The sequence below is a fragment of the Pollicipes pollicipes genome, unplaced genomic scaffold (assembly GCF_011947565.3).
Source record: "Pollicipes pollicipes isolate AB1234 unplaced genomic scaffold, Ppol_2.1 Scaffold_6686;HRSCAF=7923_pilon_pilon_pilon, whole genome shotgun sequence".
NCBI lineage: Eukaryota > Metazoa > Arthropoda > Thecostraca > Pollicipedomorpha > Pollicipedidae > Pollicipes > Pollicipes pollicipes.
The window spans coordinates 47,878,648-47,906,481 of NW_023596921.1; the positions used below are offsets into that span (position 1 = coordinate 47,878,648).

General features: G+C 48.1%; 1 protein-coding gene across 1 annotated transcript in view; it reads right to left on the reverse strand.

The window, feature by feature from the left end:
* The window catches only part of LOC119108453 (protein sidekick-2), a 38,225-nt gene extending 14,675 nt beyond the window's left edge, over positions 1-23,550 (reverse strand). Inside the window, exons 1-5 of the mRNA XM_037232024.1 lie at positions 23,533-23,550; positions 20,261-20,424; positions 18,110-18,293; positions 11,641-11,764; positions 2,678-2,862 (exon numbers count right to left, since the gene is read on the reverse strand). Coding sequence (XP_037087919.1) covers positions 2,678-2,862; positions 11,641-11,764; positions 18,110-18,293; positions 20,261-20,407 — 640 coding nt within the window. The 5' untranslated portion in view covers positions 20,408-20,424; positions 23,533-23,550. The remainder of the gene's footprint in view (positions 1-2,677; positions 2,863-11,640; positions 11,765-18,109; positions 18,294-20,260; positions 20,425-23,532) is intronic.
* Positions 23,551-27,834: the final 4,284 nt, after the last annotated feature.

Here is a 27,834-nt window from a genome sequence, read left to right on the forward strand (position 1 = left end):
TGGCATCCTTGTCCTTTGTGGGAACAACACCAGCCAGAATTTCGCGGGTGAAAGTGTAGGATATTTTGGCAAGCAACTGAGTACGTTTCTGCGCAAACTGCGCAATAAACTTGCCTCGCCTGTTCTCGAAACGAATGCTACTCATTTCGGGGAACGATGCGAAGGCTCGAGCTGAAGCCTGCAGCGCACGTGCTGCAGGCTGCCAGACGACTGCCGCAATCTAAAGAGTAGCAAAGAAACGCGCCTGAAGAGCATCATATTCGACGCACGCCCCAACACTGAGGATAAAGCAGTGTAAATGCGTGCGTGCGTGTGTGCTTGCTTGCGAGCGTGTGTTTGTGCGCGGGTGGGATGGGGGAGAGGCTAGGCTATTGGAACCATATCCTCGTCTCTGAAGAAGTAGGTTTACCCTACATGCTGCGCGATTTTGTAGGAATTTGAGCAGCAGAAGAACTTCAGAGAAAGTTTTCATTCGCCTACCCCCTTAGAATAAATACTTCCCAAAACTTACCGACAAGACAAGTATGTTTTTCCATCTTTAACAAAAAAAGATATATGAGCGGTGTACGCCAATGTGAATGCAGTCGTGACAACACTGGTGCATTATTCCTCGTTGTTGAACAGCCTGAACAAAAGAGAGAGTGGTGCATCGATATTCCGGTTACAAACATGCTCTATTGCCCTGGGCTACAAGCCTGGGTCAAAACAGCTATGCTCAGTACACACACACACACACACACACACACACACACACATATATATATATATATATATATATATATATATATATATATATATATATATATATATATAACTGCGTACTTAGCGATAAGATTTTCTTTCATGCACGGTTGGAAATACGTCAAGGCATTTTGGCCCCGATCAGCCTTTTCTCGTCTGTTCAGACCTTCGTACTTAAAATGTATTTTCGTTGCCTAAAGCATAAATGATATGATGAAAAATCGTCATAAATTATGAAACTATGACAAGTATACACATTTTCATCAGATAAAACATCGCAGTGATGCATTTTCTGTTGTCATGTAAAACAAATTTTAAAAATTACTGTTCGTCAGATTTAAACAACATTTCAGAAGCACGTCTTAAATCATGACAAACCTGGGCCTTTGAAATTCTCGAAGATGTCAAGAAAATCTACTTCTAGCAGGCAAAACTGAGTCACCCCTCCGGGCACCGGATCGACAGCTCTATCGACAAAAAGAGAGCGTGGTCATAGGATCACCTCAAGGTCCATTCTTTGCAAACTCGTATATGTACGAGGTAGAAGATGAAGTGCTTGTAGACGAAAAGTGTAACCTAAGGTTGACTGTCGCTACGCTGTTGACCTGTTTATGCCAAAGTCATATAGCACCTTGAACAATTACGCAACGCCTGGCACGCTAGCTCATTTCTGCAGCGCATATCTGAAATGCGTTACAATCATCAAATAGTATTTTTGGACGGTGAAATCAATGCTCAGTCTGGCTTTTTTGTAGCCAGTGTGCGCAGGACATCAACTGACATCGGTAAGTGCATAAATGCCTCGAGTGAATGTCGATATCGCTATAAGCGTGGCATACTTCAGGCATTCGCCAGACATGCAGACAGCAACTGCCCGACATGGACATGCACATCGAACTGGAGCAGTCACAAGATACGGCGAATCACGGTTACAGCAACCGTGACGTGGAAATTGGCATCCATGACGCCCTTTGCAACGTAGCTGAGTCCACAAGTCCACAAAAGGAAGAATGAACTCCATTTATGTATTTTACAGAAGGGTACACGTCAGCTGCATTTAAAACCGAATGTTTGCTGCAACCGCATATTAAGTGAACGGGTCCTTCGCGAGATAATTAAAAGCAACGTTCTTAGCCAAAACAAGGACCACCAAACCTAGCTCGTGACATATTGCGAGACCAGAAAAGTGTCCAACATTGTCATGAAAAAGTCCAAACCAGGGAAAGCAAGTGAGACATGCCATTGCGATCCATAAAATCTAATGGCCAAGCATAGCTTGTATGTTGCGTAATGTCAGTTACATTATCATAACGACAACCCTGTCAAGAGGCTTGAGCATCCATTTGCAAGATGGTGCTCTAAACAAAATATTCCGGGAACAAACCAACATGACTGAATGCGACAAATTCTCACAGCGTATATGTTTACTGCCTTGTTGTATTGATCGCCGCCGGCATTTCATATTGGAGCCGTTAAACATAGGAATAAACCAGCCATCAATGAATTAACAGTGAAAATCATGCATTACCCTTGAATTGCACTGGAAAGAAGGCTGACATAGCGAACCTGCTGCCAAGTTTTTCATCTGTCTCCCGTCTGCACTTTCTTGGTGTGTTTTCAATGTTAAAACTGTAAAGTTGTGCATGCAAAGCAATGTCGTGCATATTTTTAAGATATTGTGGAAAACTGACCAACTGTAAGCTTCAAAATTTGTTTTATCTTACGACTGAGAAAGTATCGCTGAAACGCTCTACCTAAAAGAACGTGTATGCTTGTAATGATTAAAACAAAAGTATTGGACAGGGACGAGAACGGCTAAAACATCCAACTCTTAGCATAAACAAGTTGGAAATTTGTGTATCCAATGCTACAGACAAAGCAGGTGTCAGCAAGTCTGACAACCGAACCGCTCAGCGTCCTCACACATTGAACTTACGCTCTCTGAGAGTTTGGACCGGGTACGAGGCGTCGCTGGGCTCGCTGTAGCCGGCGTCGTTGGCGGCCACCACCCGGAAGGTGTACACGGTGAAGGGCGTGAGGTCGGTGACGGTGGCGTTGGTCTGGCCGCTTACCTCCAGCTGACCGGCGTCCACTCCGGGCCACGGGCCGCTGGCGCCGCGCCTGCCGCGACACCAGGTCACAGATGGGGGGGGGGGGGGGAAGGGGGGGGAAGGGGGGGGGGGGCTGGTGGCGCTTCCCGACGGCTGCAGAAAAGGCTTTAAGAAGCGGGCAAACCGCCCATACTTGTAGCGTCAATAATTTCCAAGCACTGTCACTGCATTGCTGTTGAACTTTTACAGCCAAGCGGGTAGGCCGTGACCTTTGCTCCGTTGTCGGTGTGGGCTCCACCGAGAGACAATAACGGACAGGTCCAGGTTGAGCAAACCGCATGTAGCCACCAGTAAAATCGCTTTATATGCGTTTTTATGGGATGCTATTTCAGCAAGTAAGCTTCCACGTGGAATTCCACAAACAAAATCACTGCAAAGCTCGTAAATGTGTGATATCAAAGTTGAAAGGCGTGGCATGATGGCGTCGCCCTCCACCCCGAGCACCGATGCCGGGTCTAATCACGCTTTCCCACCCAGCCCAGCCCAGCCTCCGGCATGAGCGCCTTTTCCGCGAAGGAAACAGAATGTTTTCGATAAACGGTTCAAATATGTACCAGCAACTGCAGCAACTTATGAGTGTCTGCACACACTTCAGTGTGAAAAAGGCTTCTGAGAAAATATTTGAGATGCGTCTTTCTCCATCGCGAAATCCTTCGTGCGACGCTGTTTGTTGGCGGTATTTTGTGCCTTACACGCTTGCTTCATATCCCGTTTTGTTCCCCTGAACTCGTTTGTGCTGGCAAACTCTGATAATGCAGCCAAAGCAGTATGACGCATCTCTTCCGATGTTGACCCAGATCCGGTGCAATACTAATACTGTGTATACTAGCCAGCAGGGGTGCTGGAGCCTGCGGTGAGTGAAGGTGTTTGGGTTTCGGTGACGTCTAGATTGTGCGTGCGCTGTACCTGCTGTACCTGATGGTCAGTGGAAGGTTTGTGTTTCGGTGGCGTCTAGGTTGTGCGTGCGCTGTACCTGTTGTACCTGATGGCCAGTGGAAGGTTTGGGTTTCGGTGACGTGTAGGTTGTACGTGCGCTGCACCTGCTGTACCTGATGGTCAGTGAAAGGTTTGCAAGGCGTAAATGGCTGTGCGAGTAACAGGGTGATCCACTTGTTTTGAGTTTTTTTTTGCAGACGGCACCTCTGGGAGTGAAGTGCGAATAGGTTTTTGTCAAGCTCATGTCATCTTTTCTGTTGACATTCTCATTTGGCGTGATTATGTGTTCTGTTCTCCGATTGACAGCTTCATGCTGAGAGAGAGCTGAGTTTCTATGCTAGTTGTTTGCCCATAATTATAAGCGAGCTACGTACTGTGTACACACACAGCAGGAATTGTACTTGGCCACATATACTTATGCATTCACATTATCAGCATTTTGAGCATTATAGCTATTATTTCGTATCCCTTGTTCTGATCCTGTTCAGGGTTATTTTTCCATTATTTGTTTCACCTGTGTCTCCATAGTTTGCTTCTGCTTAACGATGCTTCCGCCGCCATATTACCTGACCTTGAGAGCTACGACCTCTAGTGTCAACCTGGGATGCAGGAGCTTAGCTGTCATGATACAGTGTTTATGAATGTCTGCATGATTTCTCATGTTTGTTGTAATTGTGATAGTTGTGAAACACACCCCGCTTGATTTTAAACGATGTTTAATTCGAAATTTAACTTAAATTAAACGGTTTTTAATTGGAAATCGAATTTAATTTTACCGGTGCTCAACTGCAAACACCTTTTGACAATAAGCATCAGTTTCGGGGCTGCAAAATTTTTAATGTCCATATCTAAAGGAAGATACGAAACACTTAAACTTCTCCCGCTCGTTGCATGCAGCCCGATATGACCTCTTGGCGATGGTTCGAACAGTGCTCCCATCTTCTAGCTCCTTGAATGACCAAAAGAACTCAACCTGACCTCGCTTCGGTATTGATCTTGAAATTCGGCATGACAATGATATGACTTGACAACGACCAACATTGACATACGCGTTGGGCGAAGACGGTTGAAGCCATCGTACATATCGCCCTGGCCACTCACCATCACAAAAACGATTACCCCCCCCCCCCCCCCCCCTGGTGGCTCGGTGGAAGCGTTCTGCGGCTGGGCCGTCTGATCGTTATTTGATGTGTTTGGCGGATTGTCGGCGGGGTCCACAAATCCCTCTCTTTGAGTTAGTCACCCGTTTTCTTATATACCGCACTTTTCATTAAGACAGGCAACTTCATTTGGGTTTTAACTGATGTGCCGGTCCTCCGTAGCACTGTCTTTGTTATGACACATGTGTCATGAAATCAATGAAATGAGTAGCATAATGACTGAATGTACGGCGCGGGCAGGCGGCGCAGCTCCGCCACATCGGGCCATGTACGGCGCATGCCTCCGGAGAAGATCCACCACATCGGGCCATGTACGGCGCTGGCCTCCGGAGCAGATCCACCACATCGGGCCATGTACGGCGCTGGCAGGCGGCGCAGCTCCGCTACATCGAGCTATGTACGGCGCTGGCAGGCGGCGCAGCTCCACCACATCGGGCCATGTACGGCGCTGGCAGGCGGCGCAGCTCCGCCACATTGGGCCATGTGCGGCGCTGGCAGGCGGCGCAGCTCTGCCATATGTATCAGCCATCAATCCACCCCAGCGAAGCGGCGCTGTCAGCCATCCCGGACACCGCTGCACTCTGGCCGCCGGCGCTAACGCGGATCAAATGGCACCGGTGGCGCGTGCGTCCGGTACAAATGGCCGCTTCTGTGGTGCGTCACGGCTGGAAACAATCAAACAGGGGTGCGCCAGCCGCGCCGGCTGGGCCACCTCGGCGTCCTGATGGGAGAGGCTGACTCGCGACAGGAAGACGCATTCATTGCAGGGACCCGAAGTGGTCCGAGCCGGCTTGGGTCGAATCAGCTGAGAGGGGATGGTGCGGAACTGGGCTCGAACGGCGTTCTCAGATTCACTGCCAGTGTTGCAGTCACTGAGGGCTCCGTAACGTAGCGAGTCCGCTGGTTTTTTTATTAGCGTAAAGACTGGGGCGAACCGAATGCTGCCCAGCATGAATTACACACGAGAAGGCGTGCTACGTGCCCAGCTGGAGGAAGCTTCGTCGGTTAGTTCTGTGTCAACTGCTGTTGCATCCTCCCGGTGCAGATTCAGCGCCACAATATGCGGCCCATTGGCAGCTATGGAATCTGAATCCTGATGCCGATAGGGCTCCGCTTCAATAAAAACCTTCATAACCACAAGTCCTTTCGATTATGGTAAGACTTAAAGCGCACCTGTAATTTGTAAAAGTCGACATCATATTGGGCTATCGATCATCTCTTAGAATGAGCATGTAACGTGACCGCACATCGATCCTTATGCTGAACCTCGCCAACATTTGAACGATTTGTTAAAAGTAATCCATTACGTTGCTCATTGCCCTGTAACCTTATGACAGAGTCCTGAAGACCTTCTTGCAGGGTGTCGTCAGGTGTTTGTGTTGTTCCGCAGGAGGCAAAAACAAACACACGGCGGCCCCGCGGATTAAGCAGAAATTGCTGTGGGTTACAAGACTAACGTGCAGGCTATTGCCAAATATGAGGCTGAAGCAGTGAAGAGGGTCATTTTTATCACCAAATGGGCTAAGCCTACAGCACTCGTGAATCTAAGCTTCAATTTTTGTTTGGGAAGGGGGGGGGAAACCGCATTACGGGATAACTAATTACACCACAGACTTAAGTCTTTATCTTATTTACTCACACCTTATCGCTTTGATTGGAGTTATCCGGATGTTTTGTCCAGTAGAAAATCTCTTTTTATAACTTCCATCACTATCTTATACGCACAACATAAGCTTGCTTATGCATCGCAGCAAATCCGAGCAATCTGACGGCGAAGTTGGTGGCGCGAAGAAAAACGATCGTTGAAGCCGGTGGGATGTTCTGGTGTTTTGAAGTTGGCACACGCACTGCTGTGTGCGACGAACTTATGTTTCCATGGGTTGACGACCATTCGGCTAAAATAGAGACCAGAAACACGAAGCAGCGAAAGAGCATTCAAATGATTCCAAAAAATTTACTAGCGAACTGCACTGTACCCATAGCTTTACTAACCTTCGCGCAACGGAGTCGGGTCGAGTACTTACATTTTTAAACCCAGGCTGCAGTAATGAAAATGCATCGTTGGTTTTGAATCGATCGTTTGGTTATGTCAGACCTCCAGGTCCAGGCCCCCGATCGCAGGCAATGCGTGCATAATGCATATTTTTAAGATTGTGCGATGTTGATTTGCCTCATTTTAGCAACTGATTTACCTTGCTACCTTAAAGGGAATTGTATTGTTTGGTAAATTGTAGCTGTATGTAGTGCAACTAAACAAACAAAATTCAGTGCTGTTTAACGCTTTGCCTGTGAGGCCTCCATAGTCCCATATGTCTGGTAGGGTTGGGGGCACAGAGAGTACGTGTCCTACCCCTCCTTACGGTCCCACGGGGAGGGCCCCTCCGGCTCGACGGTCAAGCGTTTGATTGGAAGGCTTGATTGGCCGAAGGGCTAGGCAGGGGACCATCCAAGTAGTTCCGTTCTGGCCGTTCTGGTGAAAAGGTCTGCTTTCTGAAAGAAGACTGGGAAGAAGAAGACTAAGCGACGATCTAGAAACGACCAGGAAAAAGAGACAGGCGCACCCTCGCTACCACCCACCTCGGACGACAGAGTTTGCATATACGGGGAATGGGGTATCGTCTCAGATGCGAAAGTTGGACTCAGTGTGAAGCGTGGTAGGGATGGGCATGCCGTCCATGTACTGACATTGAGAAAGTGCAGCAGCAATCGATCTGTGACCACTGTCATAGCCCGTGAAACCGGGTGCGCTCACCGAGGTTGGGAAAGGTGCACAGACGCGCAAGCGCACAATCTGACCCAAACTGAGACTCCATGTACGGATAACCCTGGCGATCGCTTTGAGTGTTGTGTGTTTCATTCATGTTGAGTGCCGCCTATCGCCTTTGAACTAACACTAGTAGAGCTAGATCCAACTAGACCACGCGCTGAACCAAGTCTATGGCTGGCTTTGTGATTCGCGGAGCTGCAGAGAAGGTCGCAAACTTCACTTGAGATGTGCGAGTTTGTTCGAACTCAAGCCAACAGCGTTAAAACCAAGAAACTATGTTAGTTTCAATGGTATGCTCTGCAATAATAATTTTGGGAATTTTTACAATCTTTTGAGAAACCGCCTGTTAGGTTATATTGCAACGGTTTCAGATGGATTTCGCTCCACATGAAAATTTAAGCTGTTCAAAATCTTGTCATTGACAGAGAGGATACCTTTTCACCCCTGGTGTCATGCTTCGGTCGCCAACCCTACAAGATGTGCATCAAGGAAACCCCGGTGTAATTATACCCTGAGATCTGGGTGCTGTTATCACCCAGTGGCTACCCGTTCTTGATCGAGATGTTCACAGGCAGGGCCACCGAAGAGGGCGGCAGCCGTCATCTGAGACTAAGACTTGGTGGCGACATCCTTTCCTGCTGGGATGCGTTGAAACTGTAATGAACCGTCAAGTCCTCTTTAGAGCTTTTTCATCATATCATAAACTTGACGATTTCGCTACTACAGCAAAAAAGGCTGCAAACCACAGGTCACGCACGTGATAACCGACGGAAGAAGTGCCCTCTGTCCAGGAGAAGAGCAGCTGAAGCAGCACCCGGGGACGGCTACTGACATCAATCAGCAGAGGACTGTTCGACGTGCAATGATGTAATGCAGACGACTGTGCCACCTTCAACACACTAATAAATGCCAAAACTAGCCAACCCATGGATGCTCTAACCATCGACCGAAAAACGGATCAATGATACCCTTTCTGAAACGGGTTTCGAATGTAAGACGTTGTGGCCTAAGCTGAGGGCATTGGGCCATGAAAATTGCGCCGAGTCATAGTCATGTGAATTTAAATCAACATCCACACTAAAGATCTGTTTTCTTGCCACATTTGGTTTCATTCCCTCAGCCGTACATCGCCGCGCATTTGTGAGTGAAGGTGTTTGGGTTTCGGTGACGTCTAGGTTGTACGTGCGCTGTACCTGCTGTACCTGATGGCCGGTGGAAGGTTTGGGTTTCGGTGACGTCTAGGTTGTGCGTGCGCTGTACCTGCTGTATCTGATGACCAGTGAAAGGTTTGGGTTTCGGTGACTGATGGCCAGTGGAAGGTTTGGGTTTCGGTGACGTCTAGGTTGCCGCTGCCATATTACCTGACCTTGAGAGCTACCGCCTCTAGGGTCAACCTGTGATGCAGGAGCTTAGCTGTCATGATACAGTGTTTATGAAGGTCTGTATGATTTCTCATGTTCGTTGTAATTGTGATAGCTGTGGAACACATCCCTGCTTGATTTTAAGTGATGTTTAACTCCAAATTTAAATTAAATTAAACGGTGTTTAATCGGAAATCGAATTTAAATTTACCGGTGCTTAACTGCAAACACCGCTTCACAATTAGCATCAGTTTTGGGGCTGCAAAATGTTAAATGCCCATATCTAAAGGTAGATACGAAACACTTAAACTTCTCCCGCCCATTGCACGCAGCCCGATATGACCTCTTGGCGATGGTTCGAACAGTGCTCCCATCTTCCGACTCCTTGACTGACCAAAAGAACTTAACCTGACTTCACTTCGGCATTGACCTTGAAATTTGGCATGACAGTGGCATGACCTGACAATGACCAACATATATATAATCACTCACAGTATTGCCAGCCGTCACCACCGTCCCAGACGGCCGTTTTCAAGCAATGCTATTCGTGGATACATAAAGTCAGCCCATGCGCATCCGCAGCTCCGCTGAACATGTCATTCAGATGTTTTCCCTTCCAGTTCGTTCCCTCCAAAATACCGTCCCGAACCAAACCCGAGGTTCAGAACCAAACTGGTTATTCTGATGTTGTTACAGCCGCTTATTCTCAGGGAAGTTGCCGTAGTCGTTGCCGTAGTCGTTGCCGCGCCCGTTATATCGTATTTTAGTCGCAAGTTCGCGGCAACAGCCAGGGGACATGGTATGACCCATGATGCAGTCCATAATCGCTTGCATTTAAACGATCGAAGCGTGCAAACAGGTAACACAGATATTGTCTGCGAACGTACCTGTCAGCGACAGCAAAGCACTTTTCGGAGTTGTATGACTTCGTCTCACACTCCGTTGTAACATCAGCTTACAATATCCCGCAGGCTGCCGTCACTGACACACATGGTTTGAATTTGATCGGCGATCTAATTAGTGTTCTGCACCCTAATATCGGCTGTCTAATTTCCAGCACCAGTGCAAAGTTTCACGCGGTTACGGTGCACTGTTCAGAATTTATCATTTGTAAAGCCAATACCCCCACCCCACCCCACCCCACCCCACCCCCTCCACACCCCCCACCTCCCCCTTAGCACATGTTAAGGGAGGCACACGAGACACAACGTAGACAAATGTTATGGGACGCGCTGGCCCTTTCGTCACGCTATCTGATCAAATTCCCATATTTTTGGATGCTAAGACCACGATGGTATAATTTTTAAACTTTTGCACTGCCATCAACATCAGCATGCGCCGCTTGTACACTGTACAGCGGTGGAGGGCCGCAGACATTGCCTCGATAACTTTTACAATTTGCTGTGATATTCCTCGGCCCTCCGCTGGCCTTTTCGCTCCAAGTCCTCACGCGGCGCATGCGGCCGGGCTAACTAATTGCGGCTCATCAGGCCGCTCGCGCCCTTACGACCGGACTGATCATTTGCCATCAGGGTCGTTACCCCCGATTGGCGTCATTTTGAAGGGAGAGGGAGGAAGAGAGGGAAGGAGAGGGAGAAAGAGAGAGAGAGAGATGAAAAGAGAGAAGTAGGGAGAGGGAGAGTGAGAGGGAGGGAGAGAGAGGAAAAGACAGAGAGAAAGAGAGAGATGAGAGAGAGAGAGGAGAGGAGAGAGAGAGAGAGAGGGAGAGGAGAGAGGAGAGAGGAAGAGAGAGAGAGAGAGAGAGAGAGGGAGAGAGAGAGAGAGAGAAGCGTTAGCATCGGTGTTAGAGATAGAAGCGCTGGTGTTACAAGGTACTCTCCTACACAACGCCTGTAACGGGTCTGCTTTGACATTTTTAGGCTGCGTTCAGCTCCCTATAAAATGCTCCCAGCACTCTTAGACAGACATTTCCAGAACAGCACGCCAATGACGGATTCCAAACAAGACCTCTTCCCAATCAAATGCAGTACAACATATTTGTCGCCGCCGGCGTATTACGGTTCAGTTGATCACTGCGACACGCTGCCAACTCATGTGCTTGAAGCCCGCTGCCACAGCCGCACAAGGTCCTCTCAGTCCTACATGCATCAGTCAAAACCTGTTGGGTGTTACACACTTTCAAGACTTTGATTAACGTGTCATTCATGCCATTGCATGGGGTGCATGCTTCCATGATCCAATGCTTTACTGCACATTCCTTTTTTAGTCACCCGTTGAGTCAATGCCCCTGAGGGCACGTCGGAATGGACAACACTTGTTTGACCTGTGAACCTGGCATCACTGCAGCTTGAGGACCGCACGGCTGTCAGAAAAGAAAGGTTTAACATATGGAGGCGGGGTGATACCCCAGCGAACCACGGCCACTGAGCTTTCTGCGAAGAAATTCATGTCATTTTCTGTGACCTTCCAAGGTGATAATAAAAGTCAAAACATCAAGTTTACCATTCAACTCACACAATCTGATGCGATATCGGTAACAGAAATTAAGCTCAGGTATGACACTCTGGCTGGATCAGACCAGTTGACCGGCACGACCCTGTCACCTGGTCAGGATGATGTAGTGCTGGATGGGGCCATTGGTGGCTTGGAAGCTGGGAGCCCAGCTGAGCACCACCTGCCGAGACTGGTTCTTGATCACCATCGGCCTCCCTGGTCGACTCGGCGCGTCTGTGGAGCATTGGAGCTCGTTGCCATGACGACACACAGAAACATTCCAATTGAAGCACCATATATGACACTGATGGATCTTAAAGCAAGATAAACCAACAAAGCCATCAAATTGCATGACTACCGAAAACGTCTCACTGCCAGGATGTTCTCAAAGCATACTGGTGAGCTACGTCGTCCATAACAGAAGCCTGCGATAAACTGGGTTTACGGTTTCAACATTTGTTCAGGCAGTGTTCTCAACAGCTTCTCTGATCGGCTATGCATCTGAGCACGTTTGAAAGTGAGTCATTTAAAGCAGACACGGAACAAGATGTACCAGGACGACAGTCGAGCGGCCGGCTTATGGCCCAAATTGTTGCCGGCCAGTGATCTGGAGTAAAACGCAGCTTGTTAACAAGCTTGCAGACGGCCAGTCTAGGCCAAACGTCGTCCGAAATGACCCGAGTATAACCCATACAGCGAATTACGAGTTGGAAAACCATGCAGAATCAGGATCTTAGGATCCCCGTTTGATGTCATTGCTTCTTTAATATGCAGCGCCGTCTTCGCCAACGGCAGCAGGATTTCAGCGTCATCCCCGGCAACAGCGTATGAACAATTCATCTCTGATTCTTAACGACCGTCATCTCCATATCCCGGAATTTGCTATCACCCTTGCGCATCACATGAACATCGCATGCCACTTATATCACCCCACTCAGCAGCCCGCCCGAAATACGTTATTTCATTGGAGGTGTTGTTTCAGTGGTTGTTTACCGGGTGTTTATAAATTCTGATGGCCTCGGCCAGCGACGCTGACCGGCAAACCGCATTAGGGTGACCACACGCGCCTTTAAGTGCTCATTCTCGTAGGCCGGGAGCAGCATGGCTAGCACGGTGTTTTCCGGATGCGCCATGCATGTATTCTGCCTGGGCTGTTGTGTACAATCTGGCCGCGCAAGCCGTCCCGCTCCACTCCCGCCCTTGTTAGCGACTAAGGAGGCCGTGCATCACTACACGCGGCTGCTGTCTCGTGTCAGCGTGAACGGCTCGGCGCTGGGGTACCGCTCAGCCATGCAGACGCTTGGTGCTGGGGCACGGCTCAGCCATACAGAGATATCCCTATAGACCCTTCCCCAACTCTGGAGAAGAGGGAGAGGGCTCCACATATGCCCCCCCCCCCCCCCCCCCATGCAGCGGGGACAAAGCAGCAGGCGAGACGGCCGTGAGGCCAGTGATTTTCCGCCCCTCCTGAGCATCGTCATTTACCAGAGAGACAGCCATTAGCCGGACGGGGAGAAGAGCACCGATCCTCCAGCACCTGCCGTCATTCGGGCCGCAACGACAGAGAGTGTTTACAATCGGCCAGATTTCCGAGATCGATCGACACGCGGTGTCGGACAATCCACGAAAACACAGACACGCAAACACCCCACCCCTCCCCTCGCACTCCAAGCTGACGCCAGGAGCGAGCTCGAGCAAGAGAGAGCCGGAAGACTCCGCAACAGGCGGCGGGCAGGCCCGCTCCAGGTGAGGCACGAAGAGAGCGCGGCGGACTTTGCACGCGCTGCGGGCGACACCGCGCTCCAGTCGTTGCCTTGGGACGCGGTGAAACCCGATCTCGGCGATTGTGCCAGTCACGCCCAGCGACGTATGGGATGGATAGTGGGCTCCAGCCCGATGATTGGATGATTCAGAAATGAGGGCGGACCGACCCAATAGCGCACCTCTGAAACGTTATAAGGGATCGAGCTATGAGGAAAGGAGAGAGTGGCAGCAGATGCGCACCTGGAGGAAGAGGACTCCAACACGGGGCTACGCGGCCGACCACGTCCCCGCTGGGCAGCCGTGAGTCGCAGGAGACCCACCCTGTTTTCTTTCCTCCCTCGTGATCAGACAGAGGCAACGCTCACCCGACTTCCGCGACCCGGCGAAGCGGCACCCAGACGAGAGCGGGCGCGGTACCAAGGCTCCGTCCGCAGGTCAGGATGGGTACGGGACGGGAAACATTAGGCGGTAACGGGAGCTCGGCCCGCTCGTCGCAGTGGGTGCGCGAGGGCGGAGGACGGGTGGTTGAGTTACTGGACGAAATGTGACGAACTTTTCTAATACAGATTGTGAACTGCAGTTTAAATATCTAGCCGATGGACTAGCTGTGGGGGGGGACATGAATAGGGGGAAATGTGTAGAATTTAAGCGTGTGCATTACTCATGCAAATGGAATAAGAATAGATAGGACACAAATAAATAAGTACCTACCCAATAACAAAGGATTTTGGCTGGAAGAGTACCAAACTCACATCAAGTAGCTACCTGCTGGGTGAGAAATTTCCCTCAAGTCCATGGTGGCAGAAGACAACATCTGCATCCTTTTAGATGCTTGAATTTGGGGAGGAAAGTGAGTAAACAAATAGCTGTGAAGATGCAGCAATCTTTTCCTGGTAGACAGCTAGAAACGGATCAGTTGAAGCAGCATGCTTAATTTGCTGCTCTTAAACTCATAGATTTGGGTAACAGAGACGGACTCGGCAGACAGAAACTATACTGTTGCCATGGAGGCTATCTTCTTCAAATTTTCTCACAAAGGAGCTTATATTTTTAAACTTTGTGGTGTGCTTTTTACCCAACAAAACATACTCGTGCCAAACTTTTCAACTCTAAAATGCAGTGTCACCTAACTGGGGTAAAAGAGGTTTCTGATCAAATCAGGAGGAATAGTAGCTATAGTTTTACATAGCAGCGCACATGAGCGTCACTCATATATATATATATATATATATATATATATATATATATATATATATATATATATATATATATATATATATATATATATATATATATATACATATATATATATATATATATATATATGAGTGTGTATATATATATATATATATATATATACACTATATATATATACATATATATATATATATATATGTGTGTGTGTGTGTGTGTGTGGAAATATACGCATGTATGCATTTTTCGCGTATATTAACTACTGTTTAAATATGGACTGTATCGTAGAAATGGATGACACTTGCTCCTTGTTTAATCCCCTGAATGTTGGTGTCCTGTAAAAAACCTTGGTTCACTGTATGCACACCACACACACACCCACACACACACACACACACACACACACACACACACACACACACACACACACACACACACACACACACACACACACACACACACACACACACACACACACACACACACACACACACACACACACACACACACACACACACACACACACACACACACACACACACACACACACACACACACACACACACACACACACACACACACACACACACACACACACACACACACACACACACACACACACACACACACCACACACACACACACACACACACACACACACACACACACACACACACACACACACACACACACACACACACACACACACACACACACACACACACACACACACACACACACACACACACACACACACACACACACACACACACACACACACACACACAAAATGGACAGGAAAATAGGTGAATCTATTCTTATACAAAGTCGGCAACTAAGCTTCAACATACAGGGCTCACCATGGCCGATTATGCGAACGTGATAGGTGCCTTAATGTGTGATGTATGCTGGCTTTAAATCGTTTTGCATGTGCAAGTGATGTCTGACGCGTGATGTGTGATGCATGTGTAACTGAAATCGGGTGAATACATAATTGATACGTGATGTGTGATATCTGTTTACTTCAACTTGCTTGCATGTTTGAGTGAAGCGTAATGCGTGATGCCTGTTTACTCGCATTTGTTTGCAAGAACACGTATTTTTCGCGCATTCTATTTCTTAGGTAGATGTGCACTGTATCGTAGTGATGGATGACAATCGCTACTTCTTTGATCCTCTCAACGTTCGTGTCCTGTAAATAAAAAGTGTGGCTTGCTGGGTTTAAAAAAAAAGCTGAATAATCAAGTACGATCACCGGCAGGCAAATTTGAATTCACTTCGGCTATTCGTTTCGATAAAGGCATGCTGCTGACATATCAACGCGTCTATACTTCCATTCTCCTTGCTTCTCTCCGAGGAATAAGGCTATTTCTATTGTCTGATCTATGTTTGCGCGTTGCTCGTTATTGAAAACACTGTATTGCACTGGGTTAAAGGCTGTTTTGAGCTGCCATCTCCATCGAGCATTCCAGGGACTGTTTTGTGATAATTTCGACTTGTTTGGTTGTCTACCCGGTGTGTCCGTGCGAGCTGACAGGTTTGAGAATCCAGTCCAGTGCTCATCCATGCTTTGGTGGGAATTTTTGATCCGGTGCATTTCAGCCAACGGATTAGTCCACAATCTGGGGATTGGTGCAATCCCTGAAGTGCTCCACTAACTTGTAACTCTGGGTATGCTTAGTTCAAAAGACCAAAGGTGGCATAATCCATTTCAGGTGTTGAAGCCCTATAAGCGTTGTAAGTACTGTAAGCAAGCTCTGTAAGTTCTGTGAATAAACTCTCTAAGTGCTGCATGCCTATAAACGGGAACGCTGCGAGGATATAGGATTTTGTTTCTTACGTCTGCGTCAGAGATGCCACCAAATGTTTTTAATAACTTTAGAAAGGTTTGAAAGGAAGAGATCTGGCAACAACCCTGCCCCAAAAGTATTGCGATTTTTAAAAAAATTGGAATCATTGGTTTTACCAATTCGCCTCCACTGACGAGATATTGCCACAGCCCCCAAATTTTCTTTGGTTTGTGTGGAAGAATGAAGTTATCGGATAGCATCCAGCAATATTCGCTTCTAAACACATTGACATCATTGAGAAGGTATCGTTAGCTCTAGCCAATCGCTTTTTGAGTACGTCGCTTGTCAGCGCTGACAGCAGCTTGCAAACGCAGCGATGGCGGCGGTCGTTATGTTGATTTCTTGTTTTGTTTACATTCAGCTGAGGGCTGTGGATGTACGGGTTTAGACGCATGGTACGGCTGGCCAGTTGATCCGCACCGCGATTAATTCATGTTGCCCTTCTTTATACTGAGATGAGGCAGAAAGATCGTGTCGTGTCCATCGGCTGCACTAAGGTCAAGGAAAATGTATTTGTCCTACGTTGTTTTGGCAGCGACTATAGGCGGCTAAAATTCCTTTACCCTAAGATTAATGACCAAATCCCAAACGCACGTGCACCGAGTTCAACGATCTAAATAACAAGGCCTATGCGCTGAAATTGTTGCTGCAGAGTCGCTGGTACACCAGGCATGTTCGGGGAATCATATTTCCGTTTCGAATTACGTAAGGCATCTTGAACTGCGTACCGCTGTATACCGCCAGCGCTCTCCCTATACGCACGAGACCGTAGCAACCGAGATAATGGTCATGTCACTAGCGCGCAGTTGCTCGCCACATATAAGCCAGTGCATTTGTCCTTTCCTGCCCGCTGATTGGTTCATTTTTAGCATTGTAGTTGCTCACGTACATCTTTCGATGCGATCGATAAAAAAACGAATAAAAACTGTTGCAAGACTCAAACAGACATTTAAGCACCAAAATTAACCAAAGATAGTTGCGAAACTCCCCTTAGGAGTGTATTTGTAAAATCAAAACACCAGACACACTTCTTCTAAGCCCCTGCGAAACATTTCTAGTCGCAAATTGATTATAAAAGTTGTGTGGTAACAAAATAAGCGTTGAAATCCTTTGTGAAAACGGTTATTTATAACTTACACACTGATGTAACCAAAAGCCGTATGGAATGTTGCAACAAAATGATGTTGAAGATATCATGGCTTTTGGACTTTTTTGGCGGTGACGTTTCTCTTCAAAATTTCAAAGTTTCAGCGTTACGCCGGCCATTTTCCACCCTTTACCAGGTACCAATTGGTTTAGAGAAGAACCGGAAGATGTCTGGTGTATATCCATGTGCGTACCTCAGTTTGTCGTCGCCGCCAAATCTCCCCGTATCCTCAAGCTTCAAACATGCAGTCCGGACCTTTGCAAGAGCAGCGCCTCTAACCAGTGCACCAAATGGGATCATTTCGTTTGCCGAGTTCAATGTCGGTGCATACACAGGCTGCGATATTTTGGACCCCGAAAACAGGGCTGCTTTAAAATTGAAAGATACTTAGTTTGGCATGCAGCTCTGACCTCGCTTCGATTTCTTTTCAGGTTCGGTATTATAACACAAGCGGTGCCCAAAGTTTTGCTGCTGTTAAATGGCGATCAAAGCGGCAGCAGGTCTCGTAAGATGACATAGAAATATCGGAAACAGGAGGACGTTCATTGGGCAAGGCCGTAGCCAGACATGCAACACAGACTCCAGTTAACAAGCAGGAGCAGCTTCTCGCACGCCTTATCTTACCGAGCACCACCAGCGTGACGGTCCTGTGGTCAGGAAGCTGGTTGTTGAACGAGCAGCTGTATGCGCCGCTGTCGGTGGCCCGGACCGGAGCGATCAGCAGGGCCCAGGTGCGCCGGTCCAGGTCCAGGCGGCCGCGGTCACCCTCAATGGACACAGTCCCCGCCATGTAGGAGGCCAGCTGGCCCTGCCGGACACGGACATGTCGTGTTGGGGGCCAGCTGGCCCTGTCGGACACGGACATGTCGTGTTGGGGACCAGCTGGCCCTGCCGGACACGAGCATGTCGTGTTGGGGGCCAGCTGGCCCTGTCGGACATGGACATGTCGTGTTGGGGGCGACACTATCCGACACGGACGCGCCGTGATGGGGACCAGCTGGCCCTGTCGGACACGGACATGTCGTGTTGGGGGCCAGCTGGTCCTGTCGGACACGGACATGTCGTGTTGGGGGCCAGCTGGTCCTGTCGGACACGGACATGTCGTATTGGGGGTGACACTGTCCGACACGGACGCGCCGTGATGGGGACCAGCTGGCCCTGTCGGACATGGACGCGCTGTGAAAGGAAAAGTAGTAACCAGGAGACGGCGTGAAGTCGGGCCTGGGAACCAGCGGACCACCAGGAGGGTCCGGCGTATAGACCAGGAAACACTATGTGGTTGACGATTTGTGGGCACGGCAGACGACATGCAGTCAGCTGTGGGAACACAAAGACGTCGTTAGTCAGGCACGTGTAGGTGGAAACGCCGTGCAATCACATGTAGGAGCCAGGAGGCAAAACGCCGGTAGGCGTGGGGCTAAGACATGCAGTGCAATCAGGTGAAGGTACCATGAGGCGTGGTACGGTGCCACTGGCGATATGACGTTAAATGTTGAAAAAGGGTCCACCGGGTGGCCATCTTGACTATGTTGGTATTGTCAAAACTGGGGGCAAGCCTCCTCAGTATCATCACCTTTCAGTTTCTCACCAACGCAAACCTAAAAAGGTGGTAACTTTTTGCATCGCATCAGCCCTGCCGAGTGTCAGACGCGACTGTACTTCGCGGGAAAGTTGGTAAAAGGTAAGATAGTAAGGACGGCTACCAGCCTGCGGCCGAAGACCGGATTCACGATGAAAAGGACGGCACGTGACTATCGGCGTGGACCTTCAGAGAGCTTGTTTGACAGGCACCATTCACCAGCTGATTACCAATCTAAGCAAGCACGCCTGATTGAATGTGGGATTTGGTCTCAAACAAGGACTTCCGCTAGATGACGACGCGGAAGGAAGTCCATAATTGAATGGATCCTTGTTGCCATGCTCTTTAATCCTTACATTTCTCTTACATCCCGTCAATGGTATTGATCTGGCTTGCGGGATGCGCACCATGCTCTGGACAATGGCATCAACGGCACAGTTCCCATACAGTAGCTCACTGGGTGGGCTAATACGTGTCGGAAAGACGGCCCGGACCGCCATTCGGAGCGCTCTGCTGATCAGAACAATCCTCCAGCCCGCCTCGTCTCAAGCTTGCGTTTCCCAAACAAACCCTATCCTATGCTCGCCCTGTTTGCACTGTTGATCAGGCCAATAGAAGGCAACTTATTACGGAGCGCACGGAGCGTCAAAGTCGGTGGCGCCTTAGATATGTTGACGGACGTAGATCCTGTACGCAGGTGTTCCTAAGCTGACTTTGAAACAGGTCTGATCAGAATCACGAGGTTGAAGTTCGCCTTTACCTATGAGCGTCTCAGCTGGTTTTGTGCCGGCTACGCCAGACCGGCAATTGTGCGCCGTGTGTAGCAGGCGCGGTGGAGCATGTATTTGTTGGCGGCGGTGAACAGATGGAGTAGAAGGACCGCATTTGCTTCAGATTACGAGGTTTCAGTAAAAATCAAAAGTCATAAAAATAAATACATGATGTCATCTCAACCAGACTTGCAGTGGTGCATGCCATGGAAAAATCAGCACAATCTGGGCGGCTTACTCATCTTGTATTTTACCAACATTTGTCATTTGATAAAAGCAATGTTCCAACTGTTCATATAAGATCCGGCAATAGGAAACGTGATAACTCATATGACATACTCGTGCACATATAAAGGTCTGTCAGCAAATACAAAGGTCTGCCAGCACATACACAGGTGCCAGCACTTACAAGGCGCCAGTACTTACCGTCGGGCTGGCAATGGGGCATGTGCTCCGAGCCGGACATGTCCAGTTCAGCCGGTGGATGATATATTCGCCAGCGGCGTTCGCCCCCGAAAGTCCCGGGCAAGGAATAGTGGCGTTCTCTCCAGCTTTCACCAGCACCGTCTCCATCAGTTTGTCGCACCGAGCTGCCAACAGAATCAGCAGCGGTGGCCAAGAGGCTACGGATGTGCCCAACAGCGACGTCGTTAAAATTGCACAGGAGATATATTTGATTTGATAAATTGCCAAGAAAATAATCAGACATACTTCAAGTATAGAATGCAATCTGCCCTGCAATCTGTTAACCCCCACCTTACGAAAGCCGTGTGCACCTCTACTGATGCGAATAAAAGAAAGCGTTTGTGATTGGCCCGGCGGGCGGTAAGGCCTGTTCCGAGGAGCGCACTGGTTGAAGTTTGAACCAGTACGTCTCTTGGACAATGTAATGCTAACATTTCCAAAGCCAAAGTGCGCCGCGAAAAGAACCACTATGGTAAAGGTCAACGCCAAGGGGAGAAATCAAAGCCATAGTATAACGTTTCCTTGAATTCGTTGGATGATAGCTTCATGTTAGCATGTATTTTTGTATAAACAGAGTGTTTTAAACTTTCGTACCACTTAGTAGTTTCGTTGAATTCGGGTGACACTAGCTTCGTGTTCGCTCATCTTTTTGTCAAATACAGCGCTTCAAGCCTTCATAGCAATTATTACACTAACATGCTGACACTTTGGGGTGTTGCAAACTTTATAGAACAAACAACTTGGAAAAGCAAACAAAAATTTTAATGTATTGCTCTCATATTGGTGAGCAGGAAATCAAGTGGAATTTCTCCCGTAGGAGCGGCTACTTCAAATAGAAATTCTGAGCCATTCATAAAGATTTCGGGGAAACTGGTATTGCTGATTAAATCGTACTCGTCTGATCTAAGATTAAATAAAAAGTAAAAATGGTGGAATGCTCTCTTTCAGAATATGAGCCTGAGATGTGAGGTATCAGTTTTCCCCTGGGCTACAGCTAATCCTCGCACCAGCGAAAAAAATACATTGGATCGATCTGAGCAAGATCTCTGGAGTGTTAACAAGTTTTGCGCTACTACGCCGATCACTATTTGGCAAATGTAATTCCCTCCATGGTAAACAATTAGCTCCGTCCAAACACGAAACCATGGAATACACCGACATGAAAATGATATTGGTGTTTCCCTTATTGCATTTCAAGCATATTATACATGTGCTACTACAGCATATTGTACGATATCAGAAGTTTTGTGTGTTTTGAGCTTATGTTGATTTTTCCAAGTTACACGAGTGTAACATTGTCTACCGTTAGCGGCCATCGTCCACGCTGGCCATGTGTTCCGTGGTGTTACAAAAAGCATCTAGTTACGTTCGTAAAAGTGTCTCCGTGGACGTTATCACCCGCCAAAAAATAAAATATCACAAACTTTTCTGGTGCTGGAACACAAAAGTGAAGTGCACCAGAGGTATGGGAAATTTGGGCGCTATTAAACGACGTGCCAGGAGTTAGTTGTCAACAAACTTGACACGCGTGCGGATGTCCGGTTGAATTCGACGCGCTTTGCTGTTGGTCAGTTTTACCTGTTTAGACTTCAAACACTACGGGGGTTGGAGACATCAGACTCGCAGCAAAGGTAACCCTATATGTGGAATCACTTGTAAAATTTAAGGTCCAAAGATAATGGCATTCGATTCAAACAAGGTCAAGCAAGGTAAAACTACAAATAGTGTCTGAAGTGACCTCATACCTCTTCATGCAACTTCGTTTAGCCTAGGCACTCGTTCTTAGCAAATATCACTAGGGCTCGTTTTAGCTCAGTGAAGGGCTCCATAAGAGGGCTTTAGTAGGGCTCGTTTTGAACTCTAAATAAGCGTTTAGAATTAAGCCAGATGACATCTTAAAAAAACAAAAGTTGATAGGCTCATTTTGGGCCGGTGACCTCCTTTGACCTTCATGAAGTCCAAAAGTTGCCTGTTGACGTCCCTGTAATCATAACATTCAAATTGAGCGTCAAAACTACTCCATAGGGAAAATTTTGGTTTAGTTCTCGGTACGACCTACATACCTGACCCAGGATCAATGCGTCAGATGACAATCCAAAATTCAATTATCCTATGTGTAAGGAAATGTTTCAAAAACGTATGCCTTCGTCTCACACTCTGTCGTCACATTAGATTGGACGGTTTCCCGGGCATTACCTTTGCTGACAGCCATGGCCTGACTTTGACCTGCCATGGATCAGCGATGGTATGAGGTGCACCCCCTTTTATGCTAAAAGATTGGTCTCTCAATTGCCTACAGCTTCTCAACGAGGCGAGGCGAGGCTACGCCGCGACGTTCGAAAGCTATTCTGGAAAAAGTGCCAGCTTCGCATAGCGGCATAATTAACTGCAATGAAAGTGATGTGATATCTTCACTCCTAGCTCCTTACTGTCCCCGCTGATAAAATGTTATGCAGCATTCTGCTGGGTGGCTTTAGGATCAGACCATTACAGGGCATGATTCTCCCTGTAATCAAGTTTATAGTCAAGTTCCATGTTTATAGTCTACATCGTACTTAAAAATATATCTGCATGACACAGACCTGTGCTGAAAAATTCAAGTTCGCATTGGTAATATTTGTATCATGTATTTGCATACATTTGTCGGTATATCTGAAGCTTTATTTGGTATTACTCCGCATCATCTCCTGCAAATGCTGCATGTGCATTTATATATATATATATATATATATATATATACATCGAGCAAGCCTGACCTTTCTTTGCGAGTAAACCAGGCAAAAACATACCTACGAACAGCTGCCGGAAGTAGCCTGTCGCTGTCAGTTTCCGCTCACAGTGTATAACGTCCAGAAATCCATGGCATCGTATATCTCACAGGGAATATCGTCGCCATGCGATACGCGACAAGGTGTGGCCCGTGGTGGGAAAAGTAAGTTCTGACCCTGAGCTCCCCTTTCACGTTGTGACGAATTGTCCAAGCCAATAGGTTGGGAGCTCATGTGTCTTATTTCTCACGAGACTAGTTGCAGGACACAGTCGTCTTGGAATGGGGCTGGCCCCTCTAGTATTAGCAAGGTGGAACATCGCTAAAAACAAAAATGGCATTCGCGTGCCCAGGACAGTGCAGGATGACAGAGACGCATGCGGGGATGAAAAATTGATATACGCCAAACGTGGTTTTTAAATCGCAAAAGCTGGCTCAGACTGTCGGCGGGCCTAGGGCTACTCACCAAATCGGGTTACGAGTGTGAGCAGAAAGGCGACGCCAAACCAGACAACAAAAGCACTTCTCTGCCTTCCAAGACGTTGCCACATGACTGCCTGTTCCTCTAGGGGTTTGAATGATTTGTGTTTGCGTCCTGGTTGCGGTGCCAGATTAGCACGCCGACGGCCATTTAGTGCCGACGTTCCCGACACTGTGGGTGGTCACGATCACACTCTTGCCCACTGAAGTATCTCCCAGTGATACTGTCTCGATCGCGTGCCCCACAGGCCGGCGCCGACGTCCACTGTCTGCGGCAGACAGGACGACGCGCCCTCGCAGCAGCGGGCCGGGTGCCGTACTGGACGGCCGGCCCGCGCGGCCCCTCCGTCGGGGCCGACGCGTCGGCGTCGAGGCCGACGCAGCAACAAGCCGGTCGTGGGGGCCGGCCAACGGGCAACCGCCGCCAAAGGTCAAGGCCGGGGCGGTGGGGCGGTTGACCGCCGACGAAACAACCCAATCACTCACGTGCGTCGAAGCGGAGCATGTCCGGTGCGGCGGCACGGCGACAGTGGCCAACAGGTGTGATGTGCTCTTATGGGGTTCGCCCGTTGAGAACTGCCCAAGTGGAACTCAGCTATGGGCGACTAGTGGCGTCGCGCCCACGGCCTTGCGCACTTAAGAGGAAAATCCAAGTGTCACCGAACTCCACAGAAGAGATGAAATGGAAAAGACACTGCACCCCTCGCAGCTGATTTCACTGACAATGCATATATATATATATATATATATATATATATATATATATATATATATATATATATATATATATATAGTACCACTTCTTCACATAAATGTCAATACGCTCACCACGAACTTCCCAGATAAAACTCATCTGCCGACAACTGTTGGTACTGCGCCCTAGGGCTAAGGCTCTGTTGGGAAACGTACAGTTTTTCCCAAACTGCGAAAGATCAACGCCAGGATAACAGAGAGGCTTGGCATACAAGGCATCTAACATCATTTTCACTGTGCTTCTCTTTTCTTTCTTTTCACTATTCTTTGAGAACTATATGGTTACTCACTTTGAAAGCGATTAATCAACCGTAGATTGCGTATAGAAACGTATGACTGTGAATGAGCAGCATACGACAAAATAAAATGAAAACAGAAATCGGACGGGTGTGTTGTACAGGCCGCTGATAACCTTAGAGGAGCGTCATCGAATGCACACAGTCGCAGCCTCGGGCTCCATAATCTAATAAGCGTTGTTACTGGCAGCTGAAAGCTGCATCTCAGCGTTATTGAACGCGCTCAGTAAAGATCTTCCGCGCGACTAGAAACATTTTTCTCGGGCCACCGTATTCCGGACACCATGGTTTAGGTAGGCTGTCAAAAGCTAGTAATGTCCCGCCAAGAGCTCACCGTGGTCGGTAAGAGAGCACGCCATTTTGGCCACTCCTTTGTAGCTCCTTGGCTCCATGAAAGTACTCAGATACGCCAGTGCTAGTTAGCTAGCTTGTTGTAATTGAGAATCTAGCTCGGTATCGCTACATGATCTTTCTTCCGCACACTCGACTCTGACAGTTGCGCCCTTTGTGAGTAACTTGTTCGAATATGGAAACTATGTGTGACTTATCTCATCCTTGCCAGACTCCGTGTCAGCAACTGCCACTCCCCTTCGCCGTCAGCCGTTTGACGAGGTCTGCGGCTCACCGGCGCAGACCTCGTCAAACGGCCTGACGTGGGGAGAGGGGCGTTTGGCGGCAGCGATGGTCGACCGCTGCGTACACAGGTGCTATTCGGTGCTGAGTAGATGAGTCGGTGCTTGGTAAATAAGTCGGTGCTCGGTGGATGAGTCGGTGCGGAAATGCCTCATTTGTCACCTATTTTAAAATAACAAGCATGGAGTATCAAAAACGTTTTTTTTACTGGGAATAGCTATATTCATTTCCAAATCGATGTGGAAAATTTTTCAATCAAGCTGTGCATGCGTTCTCATGGTTCTTGAATTTGAGACAAAGAAGCATGAAGGGCTCAGACACCTTGGTTGATTTAAAATTTGAAACGCCATATTTATTCACAACTCGCTTTGTAACATAAGAAATGTGAGTTGTGTACACTCATGTTCTGGTATACTGGCACGTGAAATTTAGTCGTGCTAGAAACTCAACGGCCTAACACCTCGTTGGGTTTTTGGTCCGCGAGAAGCACCTTTCTAGATGCGATCGTCTAAAAATTATCCTTTTAAGAATATGAAGAATGAGGGAGTCTTCAGCTTCAAAAAGGTAGCTCCAATGGCTCTAATGTTCTGAAACTCGTGCCCAGAGGTATATGGTTTGGCTATATGACTTCACCACAGTGACATAAGCGGAGTTCCACGTGGGCGGCAGGTATCCTGTGAGCCCGTACAGGAAAACGCGAATGGGTGACGACAGCTTCGAAACCATCCATTCGCATGCCAATTAATCCACCTCTCCTCCCTCTCCCGGCTGCTCCTCCCCCTCCCCACCCCGCCTTTCCCAAGCCACCCCCGGCTGGGTCCGGCCCGTAACCGTCTCCGGCTGATCCGGTCGGTAAGCCGCGGACCGTTTTGTATGCATTGTCTATCGCATCTGATATCCATAGCCGTCATTCGGCTGGGCAGCAGACGGCGGCGGTAATTGCTGTCTTGGCCGCGGCTGGCGGCTTCCGGCGCGTCCCAAGCCGCTCCGCCCGCCACCGGACCGGCTACCGCCCTGGCTGCACCGGAATCAGGGCAGGATGTGTCGAATGCAATTGATGATAAGCTTTTTGGTGCGGTGTAGGCCTGTTTGACGCTGTTTATAAAGTCATTTATCTGAGGCTAAAGCTCTGACCGGCGGGTGGCTATTAGGATGGTATCCAAGGTCCTAGCATTACAAATATAGTCAGTTGCCAACCCTACCCCATATAAAGTTAATTTTCAGTGCCGGAGCTCGTAACCATGTTTGAGACAGCTGGGAAAAAGTATCCCCAGTATCCAGCTTTGTTAGTGCGAATTCCTTCCGGAGGGGTCCAATTTCCTCTCCCCCCTAAAATCTCGGAACTTTTTTGTCGTAGACTTGGCCATCGGCTGAGTTTTTCTCATGACGATATGAGTTCCTGGGCACCGAATTTTTTGCCACAGGCGTAGTCAGGGGAGCTGGAAAGAAAATTATTGTCAACCATACTAAAAGTCATGAACGTTCAAATATCCATTTCAAAGCTGACGGGCCCATTATGGTACACCTTATTCGGAAGGTTTTCTAAACATCATAAGATGCCAAACGTATGCGAAATTGTGCAGTGCCAATCCAGTGACTGTCGTATACTGTTGCTGCAAAATAGTGTAATATGCATATCACAAGCACACAGTATTAAACTGACTACCGACATTACATTGGTGTTGTCATTTTAAGTCCTTTACACGTGGTCTGTCTGATAACACTCGCTTCAACCATGCACGTGTCTTCTTACCAGGGGCGTGTGTTGGCTCTCAACAGGGAGAACGGAACTTTCAAGTGCGTTCCTAAATCCATCCTTGGCATTCGAATGTTTGCAATTACGCACTGGGATGTGCTATTTGTTCACAAAAAGCAAATCTTGCGCAGTAAGGGTACGTAAAACGCGCCGAATTTGGTTTCATGTATAATGACAAAATATGCGCGCCACAAACGTCTTCAGCCTGTCTTATGGTACATGTACAAAATCAAAATGATACCAGTGACCATAACTGTAAAAGGCTTGACATTTTACCCAAGTTTCAAGAACCTTACAGATGGGACGCAAATACTGCGCGAAAACTTGAGAGGAGCGAGGGAAAATCAACATCCGTGAACTAACTATGTTAATCGTTTGGTGATCCATTCGATGGACTTCCTCGGACCCAGTAACCCACGAACTTCTTCCGTCTTTTAGGCCCATCTGTAGAAATGACTAACCCCGAAGGCATATCCAGGTGTATCTTAACCAATATCTGTATTCAGAATCTACCACATGCTGTTTTTACTGGTTTGAATCCTAATAAACGCACCCGCCCTGCTCTGTTTAACCAACCGCCATCAACGAACATGCGCCCGGTCGGCCAACTGAATACGAGTGCTCGGACGGAGGTCAGACTGTCCCTTCCCACTGAGATCTCGAAAACTAACAGCTAGAATACGAAATATAATATCTAAGTAGGCCGCTTGGTCAACTTAAGTGTGTCAACTTTAGAAGTCTCTTGTGCGCAACCTTCGAGTCAGATAGGGTCAAACAACTGAAGCGTACACGGAGTCCGCAGCACCTTCAGATGTCCTCAAACAACTTGCGTTTATCCTTCCGCCGCAAC